Genomic DNA, 19,524 nt, shown 5'->3' on the forward strand with positions numbered 1-19,524 from the left:
GTAAATACAAATATTTTTATATCCAATATCTTTTGTTTTACCATGATTACTTTCTTTTTCAACCTTTTATTGATTTCCCATCTCTATGCGTTTTACAGTTCCACCTACAAAAATACATGTTTTCTTTGGGGCCTATTACTTACATGTCCACTGAATTTAAGGATGTCTAATTTCTATTTTTATTTTCTTTGTTTAGGAAAACATAGAACCTCTTCAGGTATCATTTGCTGTTGCAAGCCCTCTTAGTAAGTCTTCAGTCTCTGAGAATCTTTCAGGTAGTAACATTTGCTTATCTTATATTCATAAATGTCATTTGTAATGTCTGTGTATGTGGAACTTAATTTCCTTATTTTCTTTTTAAAATTTTATTTTTATTACAACAATACTTACTTGGTATAAGAAAAAACAAATAGTGTAGAAAAGCTTATAAGTCTCTTATTCATCCATTTCCATTTCAGTCCCACACTTCATAATCACCCTCATTTAAATTCCTTAGGTGGGAGCTCCTTTTCCCAGTTAGCACAGTTGAAATGATACGGACTGTAAGGGTCATTCCGAAATATCCATAATTGTTCATCAACATTAACATGGCATCTTGGGCACATGTACTTTCCAAGGTCTCTGGCCTATTTATGATCATGACAAGGTGACAAGGCAACAAACATCACTGCACTTCCCTGACAAACCAGAACTTGGCTGGCAAGCATGACATGGGGAAAAACACGTAGGATGGGAACCATTATTCATGCCTTTCCCTTGGTTGAAATCTTTTGATGGCTTATCATTGGCTATAGGACAAACCGAGTTCATTGGCACAGAATCCAAGACATGCAGTAGAGCTAAAATTTGAAGGATAGTTCATCACGTTCAAAAACATATGCTTTTTAACACATTATACTGCCTTTCATTTATACCATTAAAAGTAATTGAATTAAAATTTTCCTGAACTCTGTAAAATAAAATATTTTCATGGTCAGCTTAATGCTCTTTATTGCAATTAATTTCATTTTACAAAATGTAGCTTGGAATAAATGGACGTGTGAAAATATGGATGTTTATTATAATATGATTTAGTCTGTTATCTGAGCAAGGTAACATGTTATGCAGTCTCTATGGAAAGTGTGAAGACTTCCTGAGTATTCAATAAACTTAAAGTTTTCATATTTCTGAATCTCAAAATGTATTCCTAATGGTAATTCTGTTTAGATATGATAAGATAGTGAAAGCAAAGGTGGGTATTCAAAAGAGTATCCAGTGTATCTGAAAGATGGCGGGTCTTACACCTATTAGTGACCCTCATTTTGCTGGTGTTTTGCTCTTCAGGCACGGATACGTTTAGCTCTGCAAATAACCAGGAGAAAATTTCTCCCTGTAAAGATGGTAGAAGAACACGGACCTCTAACAGAAGAAGAGTAAGTGTTTATATTTGGCACAATGTATTTGTTTTTAAATCTTGCAGTAGATTTTTTCTTTTTTCATGATTAAATGGTTATGGGTAAAGTCTTGGCTTAAACAGTGTTATTAAAAGCTAATACCTTGTCCTACCTAGCATGTCACCCAGGGTAATGATGTTTCCTGCTTTGGTTTTAATTCTGTTAGAAGAAAAATCCAATAAAGCACGAAGCTTTCAGAGTTTGTGTTAATGTAGAAGATAATCTGTTTGAAATCTATGTGGTTTTATGAATTTTGTCGAGGTACAAAGTAGAGAAGAGTAGCATATAATTAGAGCCAGAAAATGGCATAATTATGATCTTTTTTTAAAACTATACTTTGTTTTGTGTTGTGTTTTAACACAGGGTTTCAACTATTTTCAGTATGAGCCTAATTTTAATTGAATGCATGTCTTTTACTATTTTATTCAATTAGATAAAATTGGATTTTTGTCTATAGCATCATAGTGCATAAACATATGCACTGTGTTATATGTTACAGGGTTTTAGCTGATACCGTTAGATGATAAACCCAGAATAGTCTAGTAGTTTATGATTATTTTTTCACATAGCTCAACAGCAAGCAGTTAGGTGCTGAGTTGTAGATGTTCAATAAATATTTTGGTGAATAAATAAATCAACTAATTTTTAAGGTTTTTTTTTTTTCTTTTCTCCTCTTATAATAATTGGACAGAGTGCATATGCTTCTGGGTCCATGTTTGATAGATCAGAAATTAATAATTACTGTTTCCCCCAGTTGAGGTTAAGTGGGAAAAACACATCTAATGGAATTTGTGATTTTAGAGGGGAAAAAAGAATAGAAGCAGCATGGGAAAGAAAACAAGTGTGAGAGAACATGCATTAAATGTAACATTGCATTGTATGGTCTTCCTACTTTAAATTTTCTTTATAGCAGTTGACCAGTTGTGCAGAAGACAGTGTTTGCAGCTTATTTAATACAGAAACTCAGCCTTGCAAAGAAAAGAAAGTTAGGAGGAGGAAATCTCAAGAAAGCAAGCGTGCAGACAGAGTACTTCCTAAAAAGAATCCGGTGAGTATGTGTCCAAAGATATATTGCAAAGTAGAAGTGGTGCATTTCTTTTTTGTATGGTTAGGGATACATGGGAACAATTTTTGTTTTTTTTAGTTAACATTAGACCAAGAGTGTTAAAATCATCTTATCCTAGAATAGAAAGGGCCATAAGAGATTATATACTCATTCTTAATTGCCCGAAGGCCTTTTTGCATCTTTATTGTGTTAGGTATATCCAGCACAGAAAGTCATTGGCACTTAAATGTTAAATCGATTCTTATCTCTGAATCTAATCTAACCTCACCCTGTTTGGGAAATCCTTATTTCCTAGACAGGGATGAATGCACCATCTGCTACTCGTTTGACTTTGCTTCTGCCAGTGGCTGGATCACTTCCCCATATTTAAGGAACAGTTTAGAAACTAGCTCTCAGTCAGTGTGTGAAGGCCTGTCCTAGCTCAGGTGCCTTCACCATCTTTTGTGAATAACTGATCCTAGCACCTTAACCCAGTTACTGGTCCCTCTCCCTTTCACTGATCTGGACCTTCCTCTGCAATATTCCACAGCTTGTTAATACCCAAACCCCTCCCACTTTTAATAATATACATTTGTATGTCCCCCTCTCAGACCCCCAGCCTTCTCCATCAGCACTCACACTCTCTTACTCGTATTCCTCTGCTCATACTAATGATCTTCTGGTTCCTCTGTTTACTCTCAAGCTTTCAGATATCCCTTAATTTACCATGTTTCCTTATAGATCCTAAACCACATGAGCTGTTTTCAACCACTCTAGTCAGTAATCTCAGTTCTGCATCCCTTTCATCCCACTTCCACTCTGGACTAACCTAGCTACGATCCCCTCTCCCATCTAACATCGATCCTGGAGAGACTCACACAGATGCTTCTGCAAATCCAGTTCCACATACTATCTGGCCAGTTCCACATACTATCTGGCGTTTGGTCCCATTCTCCACTTCACTTTAATTATTTTTCCAAGTTATTTAGTAACTTAGTGATCAAAGTCTAGTGCATCCTTTGAGGTCTTGTTCTCACCATCTCAGCACCATTTGACATCACTGAGAACACTCTTAGAGTCTCTGTTAAAGGTTATTTTCTTCCCCCATCCTTAGATGTGTGTATTACCCAAATTCTACTTTTGCCCTTCCAAATTGTGTATTTTCTGGGTGATTTCATATGCAGCATGGTTGATGACTTCTAAGTCTTTATGATCTATAAACATTATGTTCAACTACCTACTAGACATCTCTTGTTAAACCATCTTACAAACACCTAAAAAAATCAACATTTTCAAAACTACACTCTTAATTTCACCCCAACACACACCCAAAACAGTCAGTAAACTTTTTTATGCTTCATAAAACAAAAAATGTTGTCTTTCATGGTTTAAGCAGGGCACAATCACCCCCAAGTTGGTAGAACTAGAAGAAACTGAATGTTTTCCTGGTTCAGTCCCCATTTTAGGTCATGTACTCCTTTGAAAGATCTCTTTGCTGAAAAAAATACACGTAAGTTTAAAAAAATGCATTCATCTTACTTTATTGCTTTAGAAATTGGTTTTCCTCATACTCTTTAAAAAACACTGTTCCAAAGAATGTATATCTACTTATTTAATAAAATCAATAGCCAGATAGTTCAGGAAGGGTTGAGCATTAAGTTTTGTTCCAATCCCTCGCAGGACCCCACTGCATCAAAATATTGATGTAATAGGAGGGATAGACTTAGAATAGCAATGAGAAAAGGAAGGAAATGAGGAGGGGTATTAAGCAACAGATGACAGCCTTCAATGAATTTCTGGAAGACAAAGCAGATGGGAGCATGTTGACAGATAAAAGAGGTGGAAAGATTTACAGCTCAGAATGTGCTAGGAGGGAGCTAGAGAGGCGCTGGGAGCCAGCCTGTCTTTTGGATCCCAAGAGACTGGGCCCAGTATTGGCAGGTACAATGGATGGTGAGAGAGAAGTGGTAGAGAAAAACAGATTAATTGAAGTTCTGTATGCGAAACAATTTGCACCAGTTGGCACCCCACCCCCATCTTCCACCCTGAAGCTCAGAACAGATGTTGTCATCTAGGTTAAAGCCTTCATTCTGGCATTTGGAAAATCCCACAGTCTCAACAGCCAGCTCTTGCCCTAAGTAAAAGTCTGCAATTGACATTTCTTATTCTCCCTGTCCCACACAGAGTTCCTAGTAGAATTGCCACGCAGGAAGGAGACTGAGCTGGAAAGCAGAGGAAACCTGTACCAATTTCCAAACTTTTCTTAAGTAAGACTCAGATAACTGAGTAGAACCAAGAACATGAAAGACCAGTATTAAAAAGTTGAAAGAAATGTTATTCAGAGAATGGAAGGAAATATTGTTTAAAAAGTAAATACTCTGATATACTCAAATTTAAGAAAGTATATACTCAAATTTAAGGAAGTAAAAAATTACGAAGGGGGATGCTATGAAAAAGGAACAGAAAAAGAGTATTTGCAAAAATATAAAATTTAGTGGTTCCATTAGAGAATGAAATTAAGGAAAGTCTCCCAGAGGTAGAGCAAGAGAGAGAGAGACTAGTAATGAGGTGGAAGACCAGTCTAGGAGACTACATGGGAATCTCAGGAACAAGAAAGTAGCATGGAAGAAATTGTCAAAATAAAAGAAGAGGATTTCTTAGAACTGAAGAAAGGCATGAAAAAAGGTCAGCACGTCAACAAATCGTTGTGAAATTGAACAATAAAAATAAGGAGAAAAGTGGACTTTTCCTACCAGGAAACAATAATCAGAGTGATATCAAGTTCCACAGCACTCTGAATGCTGAAAGATAATTCAACAGGACATTTAAAGCTTTGAAAGAAACTTAATTTCAGCCCAATATTCTAACCCCAGCCAAATTTAATTAAGTGTGAAAGAAAAAATACATTTGACATTTCAAGAACTTTCAGTTTTTCTTTGGGTATTACTAGAGATGCTCCTTGAGCAAAATGAATTAAGCTTGAGAATTCAGGACCCAGTGGATCTAATAATACAGGAGAGTGATGCAAGGAAAGTCTCTGATTATAGCTATTCAGCCAGCCCAAGTAAGTGCAAGAGAAAAGGGTATTCTAGGAAGAAGGTCTCTAGGGAAAAACAAAAAGACCTGTGATTGAGAAAATGGAAGGTGTGCCATATAAGAAAAAGAAAGGTAGTTATATGTCGTTTCAAATAAAAGTTTGTATACAAAAGTTTTGTAGCAAATATGATTTCAAGACATAAGGAAGTGTAGGAAAAGTATGTTTGGTAGTGCTAGAAATCACCTACAGGGGGCGACAGAGGAAAGGAATAGGATACCTGCCCTTGGCAGAGCAATGGCAAAGTTTTATACAGTCTTAATAATGTAAATGCTGTTTGTTTTCCACTAAGGGCAAAGTTTTAACAGCTTGATTATGTACAAGGTGATCTAAAAGGAGCTAAGAGCAGAAGGCGAAAGTGGGTAGGAAAGAGGGCAGTGAGGATATTACCACTGACAGTATAGTGGTTGAGAGTGCAGGTTCTGGAGCCAGGTAACCTGGGTTCTGAATCCTGCCACTTCCTAGCACTGGCATGGTGGAAAGATTCTTGATTCTTCTATTGGTTTTAAAATGGAGGTGTTAACGGTACTTATTTTATAGGCTCATGGCGAATAGTAAATGAGTTAATACATGTAAAACACTTAGAACAATGCCTGGCCATAGTAAGCATTATGGCTGTTGTCACAATTATCATCTTACAAATTAGGGGTTTAAGTTCTATTTTAAAAGATGCAAAGAAATACAAATGTAAATTCAAAGGTAACCAATGAAAGAACCAAAATAACAAGGATGTGGAAGGTTTAGTTTAAGTGAAAAAGAGCCTCATCTTTCATGGCAGGGATTAGTGGAGATTTACACTGTGTTTTATGCTCAGAGTCTTCTAAGAGAATAGATCTTACTTAACAGTGGTAACTGGTCACTGTGTGAGGTGATGGATGTGTTTATTAACTTGATTATGGTAATCATGTTATAGTGTATATGTGTATTAAATCACTGTTGTATACCTTTTAAAAATGTACAACATATATATATAATTTTTGTCTATCGTACCTCAATAAAGCTGGAAAATTTTAAAAAATAAATAAAAAGAATTTCTAACATGGAAGTAGCTTTAGAATTCATAAGATTGAATTCTTTTATAACCTAGAAATGGAGAAAGTTTCCAAAATAAGACTCAAAACCCAGAAACTGAGGTCAAAGACTGGTAAATCTCATTCCATTTGACCCAAACAACATGTAGCATGCATGGAGAAAAAACACTCTATAAGAAAATTTAAAAGACAAAGAAATGTGGAAAAAGTATATCCAATTTATATCACACACAAAGGAGTAAGATCTCTAATAATAAAAAAGCTTCTAAATTGAGTAAAAAGTGAACTAATAGAGAAAAATATCTAAGAGATATTTTTAAATGTTCACAAAATTGAAATGAAAATGGCCCTTAACCATGAAAAATATGTTCAGAGTTTCTCATCATAAGAACTACAGTGAGGTGCCATTTCTTAGCATTTTAGATTAGGAAAAATGCAACTGTTTGGCAGCATCTTCTGTTGGTAAGGCTAGGTGGTAAACAGGCGCACTCATACATTTTCTGGTAATTCAGATCTCTGTGGAGGGCAATTTGGCAATATCAAGCCAAAATAAAGATTCATTTACCTTTTGACCCAGCAGTCCCATTTCTAGGAGTTCGTCACAAAAATCCAGTAACAAAAAGGCATTTTACAAAGTTATTTATTGCAACACAATATAATGTCAAAGACAAACCAAAATGTCTGTCTTTATAAGACTGGTGAATAAACTATGGTGTGTTCACAAAGTGAGTATTTTGTAGCTATAGAAACTAGTGAAGAAAAATTCCAAATACTGCTATGGATTGATGTCAGGAATTATTTACTGTTAAGTGAAAAAAAACTGTAAAGTGATGTGTATAGTAAGCTGCTTGTTAGGGGATGAACTATGTCCCCCCCAAGAATTCTTATGTTGAAGCCCTAACCCCCACTACCTCAGAATGTGGCTATATTTGGAAATAGGTCGTTTTTAGGAGTAATTATGTAAAAATGAGGCCCATAGTACGGCCCTTACCCAATCTGACTGGTGTCACTTTAAGAAGACATAAAAGACACCAAGGGCAGCGAACAGGTAGAAGACCCTGTGAAGGGACGGCGGGGGGCAGCCATCTGTACACTAACGAGAGGCCTCAGAGGAAACCACCTCTGCCACCACCTTGATCTTGGGCTTTCAGCTTCCAGAATTGTGAGAAAATAGTCTATGCTATTTTGTTATGGCACCGAATATGACAAACTAATATTTGAAAGTGGGGCACGTTTAATAATAATTTAAGTATGTGTATATACACAAACACATAAAGTCTTTTCATTAAGAAGGTTGGAGAGTAAGGCAAAGACCAGAACTGGTTCCCTGCAGGAGAGGTGACGTGAGGGGCAGGAAAGAGTGAGGGCTAGACTTCCTCGAATGTTTCACCTTCTCACGTTGAACCGTGAATATGTTTTAATGACTACTAATCAAAATTAAATCAAATTTAGGAAAAAGACCAGTGCTTAAAATTTGAAAACAAAATGAAACAAATCATCTAACTGTATGTATCAAGTTGGTAGCTTAATCTTATAAAGAATTTTTTTGAACTTAGAAATTTGAAAAATCCCAGTGGGATATATCCTAAGTACAAAAATAACTGCAAAGAAGGCCTAAATAGTATGAAGCACTTATTGACAGAGGAATTAAGTCTAGAATTTAAAAAAATAAGCAGCTTTTTAACTGTCATTAGGAATCAAGACTTCACTATGAGATAAAAACAATTCAAAACATTGCTAGACAAAATTTGAGAAATATCAGAATGAACTCATGTTTTTTCCTTTAAAATAAATTTCTCACTCTGGTGTTTTTTCGTTTTTTGTTTGTTGTTTTTTATGTATTGGGTTTGGGTGTACAGCTTAGTGGTTAGGCAATCACATACTTTCCATAGTCTTCCCCTCGATATTTCCAGCACCCCAACTGGTACCATTTTCTCACTGTTAAGGAAGTTTAGAAGTGAGCATCTCTGGTACCTAGATTGCTATGTCTAAATACCATTTTCAACTAAAAGGGATCAGAGTTCCGTAGTGAAGTGACTGCTTTCAGATTTACAACAGCACATGTAGGAAATAAACTCAGGTCTGTCCCAGTGTGCAAGCAAGGAAGCTTAAGAAACTGCTGCGCCCTGCTAGAGGACACAGAACCATCAAGGAGGGGCTGCCACTGACCAGACGTGCAGCAGTGTGACCATCAGGAATCTTAAGTGTAATAGATTGAAACACAGACATCAAATACGAAAAAACATGTTCATAATAATTAAAAATAATAACAATACTTGAAGGTCACCTTAGCTGTCTCAGACATCAACTAATTTTTTTAAAAATTAGAAGATAAAGTTTGAGCTCCATTTCAAATAAATAATTGATGAGGAATTCCCACTAATAAGTTAAAAAGACATGTTCGTGAAAGCTGTTGAATGTTAGGTGGAAGGTAATAGGGAAGCATGATGGATGGGTCAGACCGAAAACCCAAGCCCACTGGTCTCATTCGTAATGCCACAGGAGGACTAAAAGCAGGTCTGATGCAGTAAGGAAGTATACAGTCACCCGTGAAATGCTCTTTCCAAAAAAGAATTAGTTGGTCTTGTTCTATGGGATAAATGCCTCAGTTTATTCATGAAATAAATGGCAAGAGGAAAAAGTGAAGGAACCATATCTTTGAAGAGATCTATCAACCAAGTGGAATGTGTGGAGATCTTATTGGGGTGCTGATTTGAATAATTCTAAAAAGACGGTTATGGACCAACTGGAGTACTTTGAACTCTGATGAAATATTAAGGAAAATTGCTGTCATTATGGGGTTATTGTTTTTTAAATGTTTCCTTTTGAGATAATTTTAGAAATGCATGCTGTTTTAAGAATTAGATCCCAAGAAGTATTGTACAATATCACAGTAGTACAATATCAAAATACAGTCAAGATACAGGACATTTTGTTGTGGGAAAGCTCTCTTCTTGTCCTTTTATAGCTATATTCACTTCCCATCCCTACCTCCCCCGACCCCCCAAACCCTTGGCAACCACTAATCTGTTATCCATTTATTTAATTTTGTTATTTTAAGAATATTATGTAAATGAAACCACACACTATATAACCTTTCGGGACTGGCTTTTTTCCACTCAGCATAATTAGCTGAAAATTGGTCCACGTTTTTGTGTGTGTCTATAGTTCTTTTTATTGCTGAGTAGTATTTGTTGTTATAAAAAAGGGTAATTTTCCAATCTATCTATAACAAGTGATTACATTGTATACTTTAAACTTGCATGGTGTTATATGTCATTTATACCTCAACAAAGCTGGAAAAAATAAAACTCCATTGTAAAAGGAAAAAAATCAATAGAATACAATGTCAGGTAATAAAATGTTTCATTTTATTGCAGGGTAGGGGGGAAGCCCTTGCTGCTTAGAGATACTACAGAATTTTCAGATACAATGGTGTAATGTCTGGGATTTTCTTTAATCGGGTGGGAGGTGTTTATAAATGAATTTTCATTTCTATACGTTAGTGATTGTTGAAGATAGTTGATGGGTACTTGGGGTTCAATATACTATTGTACTTTCTTGTGTGTTTGACATTTTCCATTATAAAAAGTTAAAAATATAACAATATGAGCTCCTTAGTTAAGGGATGGAGCTACCTACAAAACTAAAAATGGAACTAAATAAACAGCAAGGGTCAAGAAGCATATGCTTTTCATCATAAGCGTTCCTGTACAATTTGATTTGTTGCCATGTAAATAAGTCTTAGTGGTGCCAATAAAAGATAAGCATTTACTTCGTTGCCTCACCTCCTTCACTGTCTGAGAAGAAATATCGATGAGGTGATTCTGCAGGAAATGGAATCACTTTAGGGATCACCTTTGTTTGTCCTTTGTCTGGTCCAAGTCATGAACCAACCCAACCATTTCTAGATCACGTGACTTCCCTAGGATTCCAGTCACATGTGGCTTCTTTTGTGTCTATTGGCTTGAATTAAAATTTTGCCTTTGCAGATGAAACCTCGTGGATAATATAGGTGTATTTTCATGGCAGACCACAGGTGCTTTCATCTTTTCTTTTTGGGTCATGTACTTCTGTTGGCCCATGACCATGAAAAAACAATGCTCATCTTTCACCATGTTTAGCAAATTTCATGAAATATAATTAATTGTACTTCTTTTTCTCTGCTTTTTTTTTTTTTTTTTTAATCTTTATTAATTTCAGAGAAAGGAAGGGAGAGAGAGAGTTGAAACATCAATGCTACAAGCTTCACCATTGATCTGCTGCCTCCTGCATGCCCCTGACTGGGGATCGAACCTGCAACCCTGGCATGTGCCCTGACCGGGAATTGAACCACAATCTCCTGCATCCTAGGTCGATGCTCAACTGCTGAACCATGCCCAGCTGGGCTGTACTTCTTTTTCTTTTACATTTATTCATTCATTTGTTCATTCATGTTTGTTGAGTAGCCACTGTGTGCCAAGCACTGTTGCAGGTGCTAGGGACATTTCATATAAACAGATTTTTAAAATCCTGCTAAAAGGGGATTTTTCCCTCCATAAAAATCAGAAACGATTCTGGAGGTTATAACATTGACCATAGCATATGAACTAGACATGTCGGGCCTATGTAATAGAACCTCACAGTAATACTAAGAGCATAATTTTTGATGTTAAAAGTATTTCCCCCATATCATTCCTCATAGTAGTAGGAAAGAATTTAAAAGAACCGGAATAGCTAACACATAGTTCTTACTATGATCAAGCCCTATTTTAACCATCTCACTTAAGTTAACTTAAGGTTATAAAGCAGTTAAGTGGCAGAGTCAGGATTTGAACAGAAGACTTCTGGCACCAGAGGCCAAATTCTTCTACTTTGCAGTTCACCTGTGGAGCCCACATCCATTGACCAAGCTACCATTTCCCCAGCTGTCCCATGGAAGTGAACAGAAATTCCATGGGGAAAAAATGTTTCATAAAATAAATATGTAACCCAACATTTTCCTAATGTATATAGACATCGTTTATACTGAGGACTTCTCAGACAATTTAGTGTTAAATGTATATTGTAAATCACCAAGAGGAACATTTATCTTGTGCTGTTCTAAAATCATTTTTCTATGGAATGTTTTGTTTTACAGGATATCTGTAGATATCAAGGAACATACAGTTCTGGAACCACTTATGTACTCTTGAAAACCACTCACTGTTTCACACCATTTGTTTCTGTGCTGTCCCCAAATGATCTTCCTTAAATGCACCGTCCAATGTTACTCCCTGAATGACGGTGCAGTGAGCCCTCGTTGCTCTCAGGCTCATGCTCAGTGTGTACAAGAGCCCTGCTTGCTTTGTTAGCTTCATCTGCCCTCTCTGCGTGGGCCCACCCACCATACACTGCTGCTTGCAGCTCTTGGTCTGTGCTGCCTCGTGTAGAGCTCCTGCGAGTGCTCTTCTCTTTGAAAAGCCTTTCTGCACCACTCCCATAATTGGCCAAAACAATTCTCGCTTGTTTAAAACTTAACCTCAACATTACCTTGTCTGTAGAGCCTGCCTTGAACACCTCCCGTAGGCCCGGTACCCATCTTCTCGGTCTATGCAGAGTTTGTCATGATCGTACACATTATGATTGCTTGTTAGACCCCGAGCTCCTTAAAGGCCACACCCGGTGTGCTTTGTCTCATACCTATCCAGTTATCACCTGCATGTAGTATCTCTGTGATGTTTGCATGGATTCCACTTTCTAAGAAGCATTGTTAAAAACATGTTCCTTGTGTTGACCTGAAGTCTGGTTCTCTCCAATATTATCACACTGAGTATATTTCTTTTTACTCATAATGTATTATTACAATACAGAGTTTGAGTTTCCCTCAAGTCTTTTCCATATGAAACTTTTTTTAACATAGAACATGAGTTCTCAGTTACTGAAATGGCAGTCAGAATTAAATTTAATATTGCTTTCCAGATACTATTCAAGCAGTTTTTCATTTTTATAGAAACCCACATGTTTTTTTATTAATTACTACCAACCTTTGCCTCTTCTACTTGTGCTTGTTAAAAATCCATTTTAACCCGACTGGTGTGGCTCGGTGGTTGAACATCGGCCCATGAACCACGAAATCCCTGTTTCTTGGTCAGGGCACATGCCTGGGCTGCAGGCTTGATCCTAAGTAGGGGGTGTGCGGGAGGCAGCCAATCGATTCTCTCTCATCGATGTTTCTATCCCTCTCCTTTCCTCTCTCTGAAATCAATAAAAATTTTAAAAATCCATTGTATTTTGACCTGTTCATTTTAATGTTGATTAAATCTGTCGTTTGCATCAGCTCAGCCAGCTTCCTATTCTCTTCAAACTTTATGTCTGCACCTCGTGTTTCCCCATCCAGATCTATGGACAGAAGGATCTCCCGTGACTTCCAGTAGATAACTCCTAGATTAATCCTGAGCCATCCTGACTACGTCATAGTTACAAATACCCCTTAAGCCTCACCAGTCTCCCTCTGTTATCTATTTTCAACTTACCCTGAGCTTATTTGGGCAAATGCTTTGTGGCAATACAGAATGTTTTGCTACCATCTTTCGATTGAGTTCTGCTTTATATTTTATTTGACTTTGAGAAAGGTAGCAAGCCCCCTACCCCTGCTCAGATTTCTGAAATTTTAAATGAGATAACTGGTCTTAAGTGTTTCTATAGAAATTAAAGGGTCAAAATTGTACATGGTGCTACATCTTTCTCAGTTACGGTGTTTTAATACATTTTTTCAGGTTTTAAAAAGTTGCCGAAAGAAGAAAGGCAGGAGGAAGAAAGGCGTTGAGAAGTCTTTGTATGGGGAGAGAGACATTGCCTCTAAGAAGCCACTTCTCAGTCCCATTCCTGAGCTGCCTGAGGTCTCTGAGGTGTCGCCTTCCGTTCCGGTCGTCCGCAGGGTGTACGCAGGTATTCTGTCCCTTTTGTTTATTCTGTCTCTTCTCTTTACCCTCTTTGTTGCTATTTCTCTTTTTTTTCCCTTTTCCCCATTCATCATGTAAATTGTAAATACATAAAAAATAACAACTTTCCCTGTTACCATGAGAATGTTAAGGAGGCAGTAGCTGGTACCTTTTAGGTCACCTAGAGCCTTTTCAGACTCTGATGGAAGCCCTGGGTCCCCCGTCCCCCCCCCCGCAGAGAAACTCAGACACAAGCTATTGCATATAATTTTAGGGGAAATGGGTTTTTTTCACCCTGTTTCTTTTGCCTTTTTAAAGCATTTTGTTAAATGAATTCTGTTTGGTGGCATAGTCATTAAAAGTGACAGGTAATGGCTCAACACTAGATACATGTAATGAATTAAGGACAACAATTAAAATAATACTTGCCCTCTGTTTCAGTAGGGTTGGCACTACTAAGCGTCTTCTAGAAGTGGCGTTTGTGAATTAAACTTGATTACCTTGAAAGCTTTGTTTAAAAAGTTGCTTGATGTCCTGGTTAGGTAAAAATTGGATTGGAGTTGCATCTGGTTTGTGATGCTGGGGTTTTAAATTGACTAAACATTGCCACAGATAGTAAGAGTATGTGTTCACTCGGTGTGTTAATTTTGTATAGAATCCTTTTTAAAATAGCTGCCTTTGTCAGTCATCCAATATTTTATAGCCTGCATTCCCTTTGTAACATACTATATAGGATTTATAATAGAGCAAGGATGGATATGGTACGTGCCACTGTCAACTCTTGGCTTCTGCCTACTTCTTAATTTTGGGAAAGCACAAAAGTTGAAACAAACACAGGACCACCCCACAGTCGTACACACGCTCCTCCAGCCCGCGGGCACCAGCAGGGGCGGCGCTCCCCTGCCCCAGCCTTTCATGCGGCTGTCTTGAGATGGGGGTGGCCTCATGCTGCCGCTGTCCATCCTTTAAGATTTATCTGTGCAGGCTGCCTTTTCAGGATCAGTCTGTTCGCATTACACCCTTACTGCCTGGTTTACAGTGATCTGTCTGCCTCCGTTCCCTGCAAATTGTGGTCCCATTGAGACTGGAAACTAAACTCTTCATTACATGCTCAGTTCCTAATGAGTTTTTTTCAAGATGTTTAAATAACGTTAGTACGTTTTCCATCTTGCATCTTATTAGAGAATTTGTTTTTTAAAATACCTGAAGCATTTTTTATCTATAACCAGCTGTTACAGCGGTTAAAGCAGTTCCCTCCCCCTCCCTTCTTTCCTCTCCGTGCTCTGCTGTCTGTCTCTCTTCCTGCCTCTATCCCTCTCCCCTGCTTTTCTTCTTTAATATGTTAATTTCATGAACAATACATGAATGTCCATTGTTAAAGTTGTATAAAGAACCCAAGTGACATATTAGTGGGTGGCACTGAGTGGACTCTGCCTTGTGTTAGTCTCTAGCTTTACACGATATGATTTTAAGTACCCGAAACATGGATATATATACCTTTCAAATTGAAACACTGCTTTTTAGGTTTTTTTGTTCAGCTTATGTTTTATATGTCTGCCAGTGATTTTGTTTAGGACATTTTTTTATACTCATTTGACTGACTAATTAAAGACTTTCTTATATGAGATAACAAGAGAGATTATATTTAATAGTGCTCAGATTTAGAACGCATAAGGCCTGAACTTATTTAGGCTGTGTTACGTAACTTGAAAACCATAATGAGGTTCTTTTACCTGTGATTTTGTTCGCCTGTGATTTTCTCCACCTGTGGTATCACACATTGTGCTGAAAACACACGACAGGCTCTGCATGGCACGAATTTCCTGGAGGAGGAATTTTAGCAATTGAGGCAGAGGGGAGAAATTTGGAATATTGAAACAAACATGGCTCTATTTAAGAGTACAGTGTAGTTTATTTTTTTATTTTTTAACCCAAGGCATAAGACCTGAGTGTCTTTAGGAAGTACCCTTTCAGCGAAGCCCTTAAGTTCCCCAGAATTCCAAGTTTTCTTTCCTCAAAGTGATCCCCAATTTCTTCTGCTAAAAGGTGGATTGTTAAAAAAATTCTTTTATCTTTACACGTAAATTACTCGGGATACATTGATAGAAGGGTTTCAGAAGCATGAAGTTGCCCATTTTCAGTAATTCATTGGTAGGGAAAGGGAAAATGTAGCTTCCTCATGCTAATTGGCCTTGTAGTGTGGGAAGTACATTAGAATAGAGGGAGCAGTTTAAGATCCAGTTCTCATTTTCCTGGCCTGAGGTTATGTACTTTATTAATTCATGCATTAACTACGTATTTTCTTAACAGGCGAGTTGGGGAAGAACTGAAAGAGAAAGGACGATGACCAATGGGGCGGGTTCAGTGTAACATTTTGTACTTTTTGGTATTTTTCAAAGCTTAAAACAGACTACAATATGGCACCTGTTTGATCTGTTGAAGTTTATGTTTATGGTTACTTTTTAATGAGATTCAAACTTATTTCCATGCCCGTAGGTGATTTCAACTCACATGGTGAGCTTGAAGAAATGAAACCTCCTGGAAGAAGGAACCCTCTCCCGCAGCACTCAGATTTGCAGATGAATCAAGAGTTTAATAAATACAGTGTGTCTGAATTCTGCAGCTCTTACATAAAAAGCTCCTTGTCGCTTATTAATGCCACTTTTGATCAAGATTCAAATATAAATACTGCAAGAATCCATGCAAGAAAAATTATTCCAAAAGCAGAAATTAAGTTGGAAGGTGACCTAGAGACTGGTACCAAGAATGAAAACAGTCGTGTTTCTTGTGCTTCTGTGACTGAAACACCCATCGTGTCAGATGGCCCACAGTCTGACTTTGTCATGCAGTCCAAAGAATTTGCTGCTGCCGGTCAAAATGTGGAAAACCCTTTTCAAAGCTTTAAAGTTTCAGGGGATACAAAGCGTGAACAACAGGATGACTTAGTAGCTACTGATGGAAAACTGCAGACCAAGCCTTTCCTGTCCGGCTCAGAAAAAGAACGTGGTGATTCAGATGATGTCTTCATTGACAACAGAAGAGGGGGAAAAAGTCAAAGTGGGGATTTGCGAAGAAACTCGGCAGCAAGTAGCAGTGGCGTGAGTTGTGAAAGGAAACATAGAAGACGCTCTGTGTGTGATCCTGATGGTCACAGCTTACATTTGGAAAAAGATGGAATTCACAGACCTTCCTGCAGCATGGGCAGCTCTGTCGAAATGAGTTTGGAAACTTCTGAACTGTGTAAAGATTTATCTGACTCCATAGAGCAAACCTTTCTGAGAACAAATCGGGAAACAAAAGTCAGACGAAGCACAAGGCTACAGAAAGATCTGGAAAGTGAGGGACTTATATGGATTTCACTTCCATTTTCTTCCACTTCCTGCCCTTCCCAGAGAACCAAAAGGAGAACAGTGCATACATTTGACAGCAGAGGACTTGAAAGTGTGTCTCCCAGAAAAAACACCGTGTCCTTCAGACGAAAACCTCCACTCTGCTCCACATCAGATCAGGAAAACAGTGAGGGCTTTGCAGCCAGTTCTTCCAGTTTACCTGGGAATAGGAGGAAGAGCTTTTGTACATCTGCACTTGCGAACACTGAAAATACTCCGTCAGAGTGCTAAAAAGGAAGAACCTTCCTCAGCCAGAAGGGAGAAAGCTCTCCAAGGGACATCGGGAGCACTGGCCTTGTCGGAGAACTGCCGCAGGAACTGACATCTCCTGCAGAACATTTGGCAGAGAAGGTAACTGTCCATGCTTAAAAGATTCTTTCATCCTACTTCCTGTTATTTGGTCAACTTCAGTGTTTTAAAAGTTTCAAATAAAATCATTTGAGTAGAAATAAGTGAATTTTTTTATCATTCAAAAAGAAAACATTCTATTAAATATGTCCTCCTGCCCCCCCAACATAGTAAATGCTGTATTGGTATTTTGTAAAAAAGGATTGTTTTTAGAGCCAATAATATGTCTCTTAAGCTTTACATCAGTACATGTTTTCCACCTCATTACCTCTAGATGAGAAGAGGTGTTTTTTTTAAAAAAACAAAAACAAAAAAAAAACCAACAAACAAAATTGACATAATTAATGTAACCGAGAATTGGAGGTTAATACAAGGTGGGAAGCTGTTAGTGTTTTTATTTAAAAATACTGCAAAAGAATTAAAAGTTTTAACAGTTAGGACGTGGTTTCTCTTTCGATGGAAGTTAAGCTGAAATGGCTCTCTTTATCTGTCTCATGACATTTTTAATACTTAGATTAAAATAAAATTTTAAACATCAAATTTTGGAAAAGTCTGTCAATGACCAGAATACAAGGTGGGGTAAAAGTAGGTTTACAGTTGTTAATATAGAAAATAATACAATAGTTAATAAATAATAATACAAGAATAAGCTGTTTTATGTACTCACAACTGTAAACCTACTTTTGCCCCACCCTGAATGATAAGTCTATCATCATAAAATGAAAATATAATTTATAAATAACTAATGTGATAGCATTTTGTTCTTCAAACAGTATTCTTATGTGCTTGGTGGGGTGAGAGGTGGATGATTGGTTTTTGGTGAAAATATAGCAGTTTTGTTGACTCATTTCCCAGATTATTCAAATTAGTCATTGGTAATTCGGGATTTATTTCATGGTTCTTAAAAAAAGAAAATTTTTTTAATCCAAAAACCTCATTTAAAGCGGCCCTATGAAATGAGCTTACTAACATGAAGTGTGGTAGGTCGCTGATTTCTTTTTTAACAAGGCATTTTCCAGCCCTTCTAACTTTGTTTCACAATGTCAAGTACTGTCACTCGTTTCCGATTTTCTAGTTATCCCTCAGCCATATAGCGATAGATCCTGCGTCCTATCGCCACTTTGGTTATAGCAGTTTGAAAATCTAAATTTATATATCTGGAATTTGTGAATGTGCAGAAATCATTGTATCATTAAACAGTTGTCTTTGGAACCCTTTAACTCATTAAACTCCCCCTCTGCATGATGGCAGAAACCTGTTAACAAATAGAGTCTCTATAAATAACACAACAGGGGAGAAAGCTCCTGCTGAGCGCCCATTTCCCCTCCTCGGATAGACACTATTTGTTACCTTCTTGGCACCAATAGGTCTGGAACTCCTGCTGGTCAAGACTAATGTATTTTACATTAACACTCAAAGCGATCCCCAATTTCTTCTGCTAAAGGGTAGATTGTTTTAAAAATTCTTTTTATCTTCACACGTAAATTATTTATGGACTTTCCCCCCCTTTTACAGTTTAGCGTGTTTGGCAAATGGATACCACTGAAAACAAACCACAGAAAAAGAAAGAACTAAACTTCTTATGAAGCTTTTTGGTTTTGGTAATTTAGAAAGGCAAAAAGCCTTTCAGAAATGTAAGATGTTAGAGGGTTTTGTGTTTTGTTAAATTTTTGTATTTCTCCTTTAACACGAAGGTTAAAAAGATGATTGTTATTTTCTCCCCTTTTAATTGTATGGTGATCTATGATCTCAATTGTCTGTATTTTTAAAATTTCACGTGCTTTGTTTCATTCCTCAAGAAATGCTAATGAGAATGAGGGAAACGTTTTGGTGTGTGATTTTTTATTTTTTTTTTAACTTGGTTTTACAAATGTAAATTTGTTCTCATTCTCTGGCATCTGCGGTTAAAAATACAAAGACACTTTACCAGTTGTGTTGGTTTCAAAATGTTTCAATGTGAATATTTTGTTGATGTTTCTAAAGAACCAACAGGCATTTTTCCTAAGAAGATCAGCTCTGAGAAATGAAAGGAACAGGCACAGTGTTATCCTTTACGTCTCATTTGCATCATAACATTTGTAAAAAGTTAATGACGTGCTTGCTTGCTTTTAATGGTTTCTTTTCACTTGTGGTTCAATCAGAAACTTGGCTCCAAAGTAGTTTTTTCTGACCTTATCTTTTTTACTGCTGTAGCGTTAGGCTGGCGGTTGGCCTCAGAACCTCTTCTCATCTTTTCCCTCTTCCGTAGATTCTTGCTCGTTCCAGAAGGTGGCAGCATGACA

The 19,524-nt window shown here is 37.3% G+C and overlaps 1 protein-coding gene across 3 annotated transcripts in view; it reads left to right on the forward strand.

The window, feature by feature from the left end:
* Positions 1–17,565, forward strand: part of CDCA2 (cell division cycle associated 2) — a 45,204-nt gene extending 27,639 nt beyond the window's left edge. For all 3 annotated transcript variants that reach the window (XM_081135980.1, XM_081135979.1, XM_081135978.1), the window contains exons 11-15: positions 197–275; positions 1,324–1,412; positions 2,344–2,481; positions 13,341–13,512; positions 16,002–17,565. In XM_081135980.1, the coding sequence (XP_080992106.1) occupies positions 197–275; positions 1,324–1,412; positions 2,344–2,481; positions 13,341–13,512; positions 16,002–17,125 (1,602 nt within the window). In that variant the 3' untranslated portion in view covers positions 17,126–17,565. The remainder of the gene's footprint in view (positions 1–196; positions 276–1,323; positions 1,413–2,343; positions 2,482–13,340; positions 13,513–16,001) is intronic.
* Positions 17,566–19,524: the final 1,959 nt, after the last annotated feature.

This window comes from Miniopterus schreibersii, assembly GCF_964146895.1.
Source record: "Miniopterus schreibersii genome assembly, chromosome: 4".
Taxonomy (NCBI): domain Eukaryota; kingdom Metazoa; phylum Chordata; class Mammalia; order Chiroptera; family Miniopteridae; genus Miniopterus; species Miniopterus schreibersii.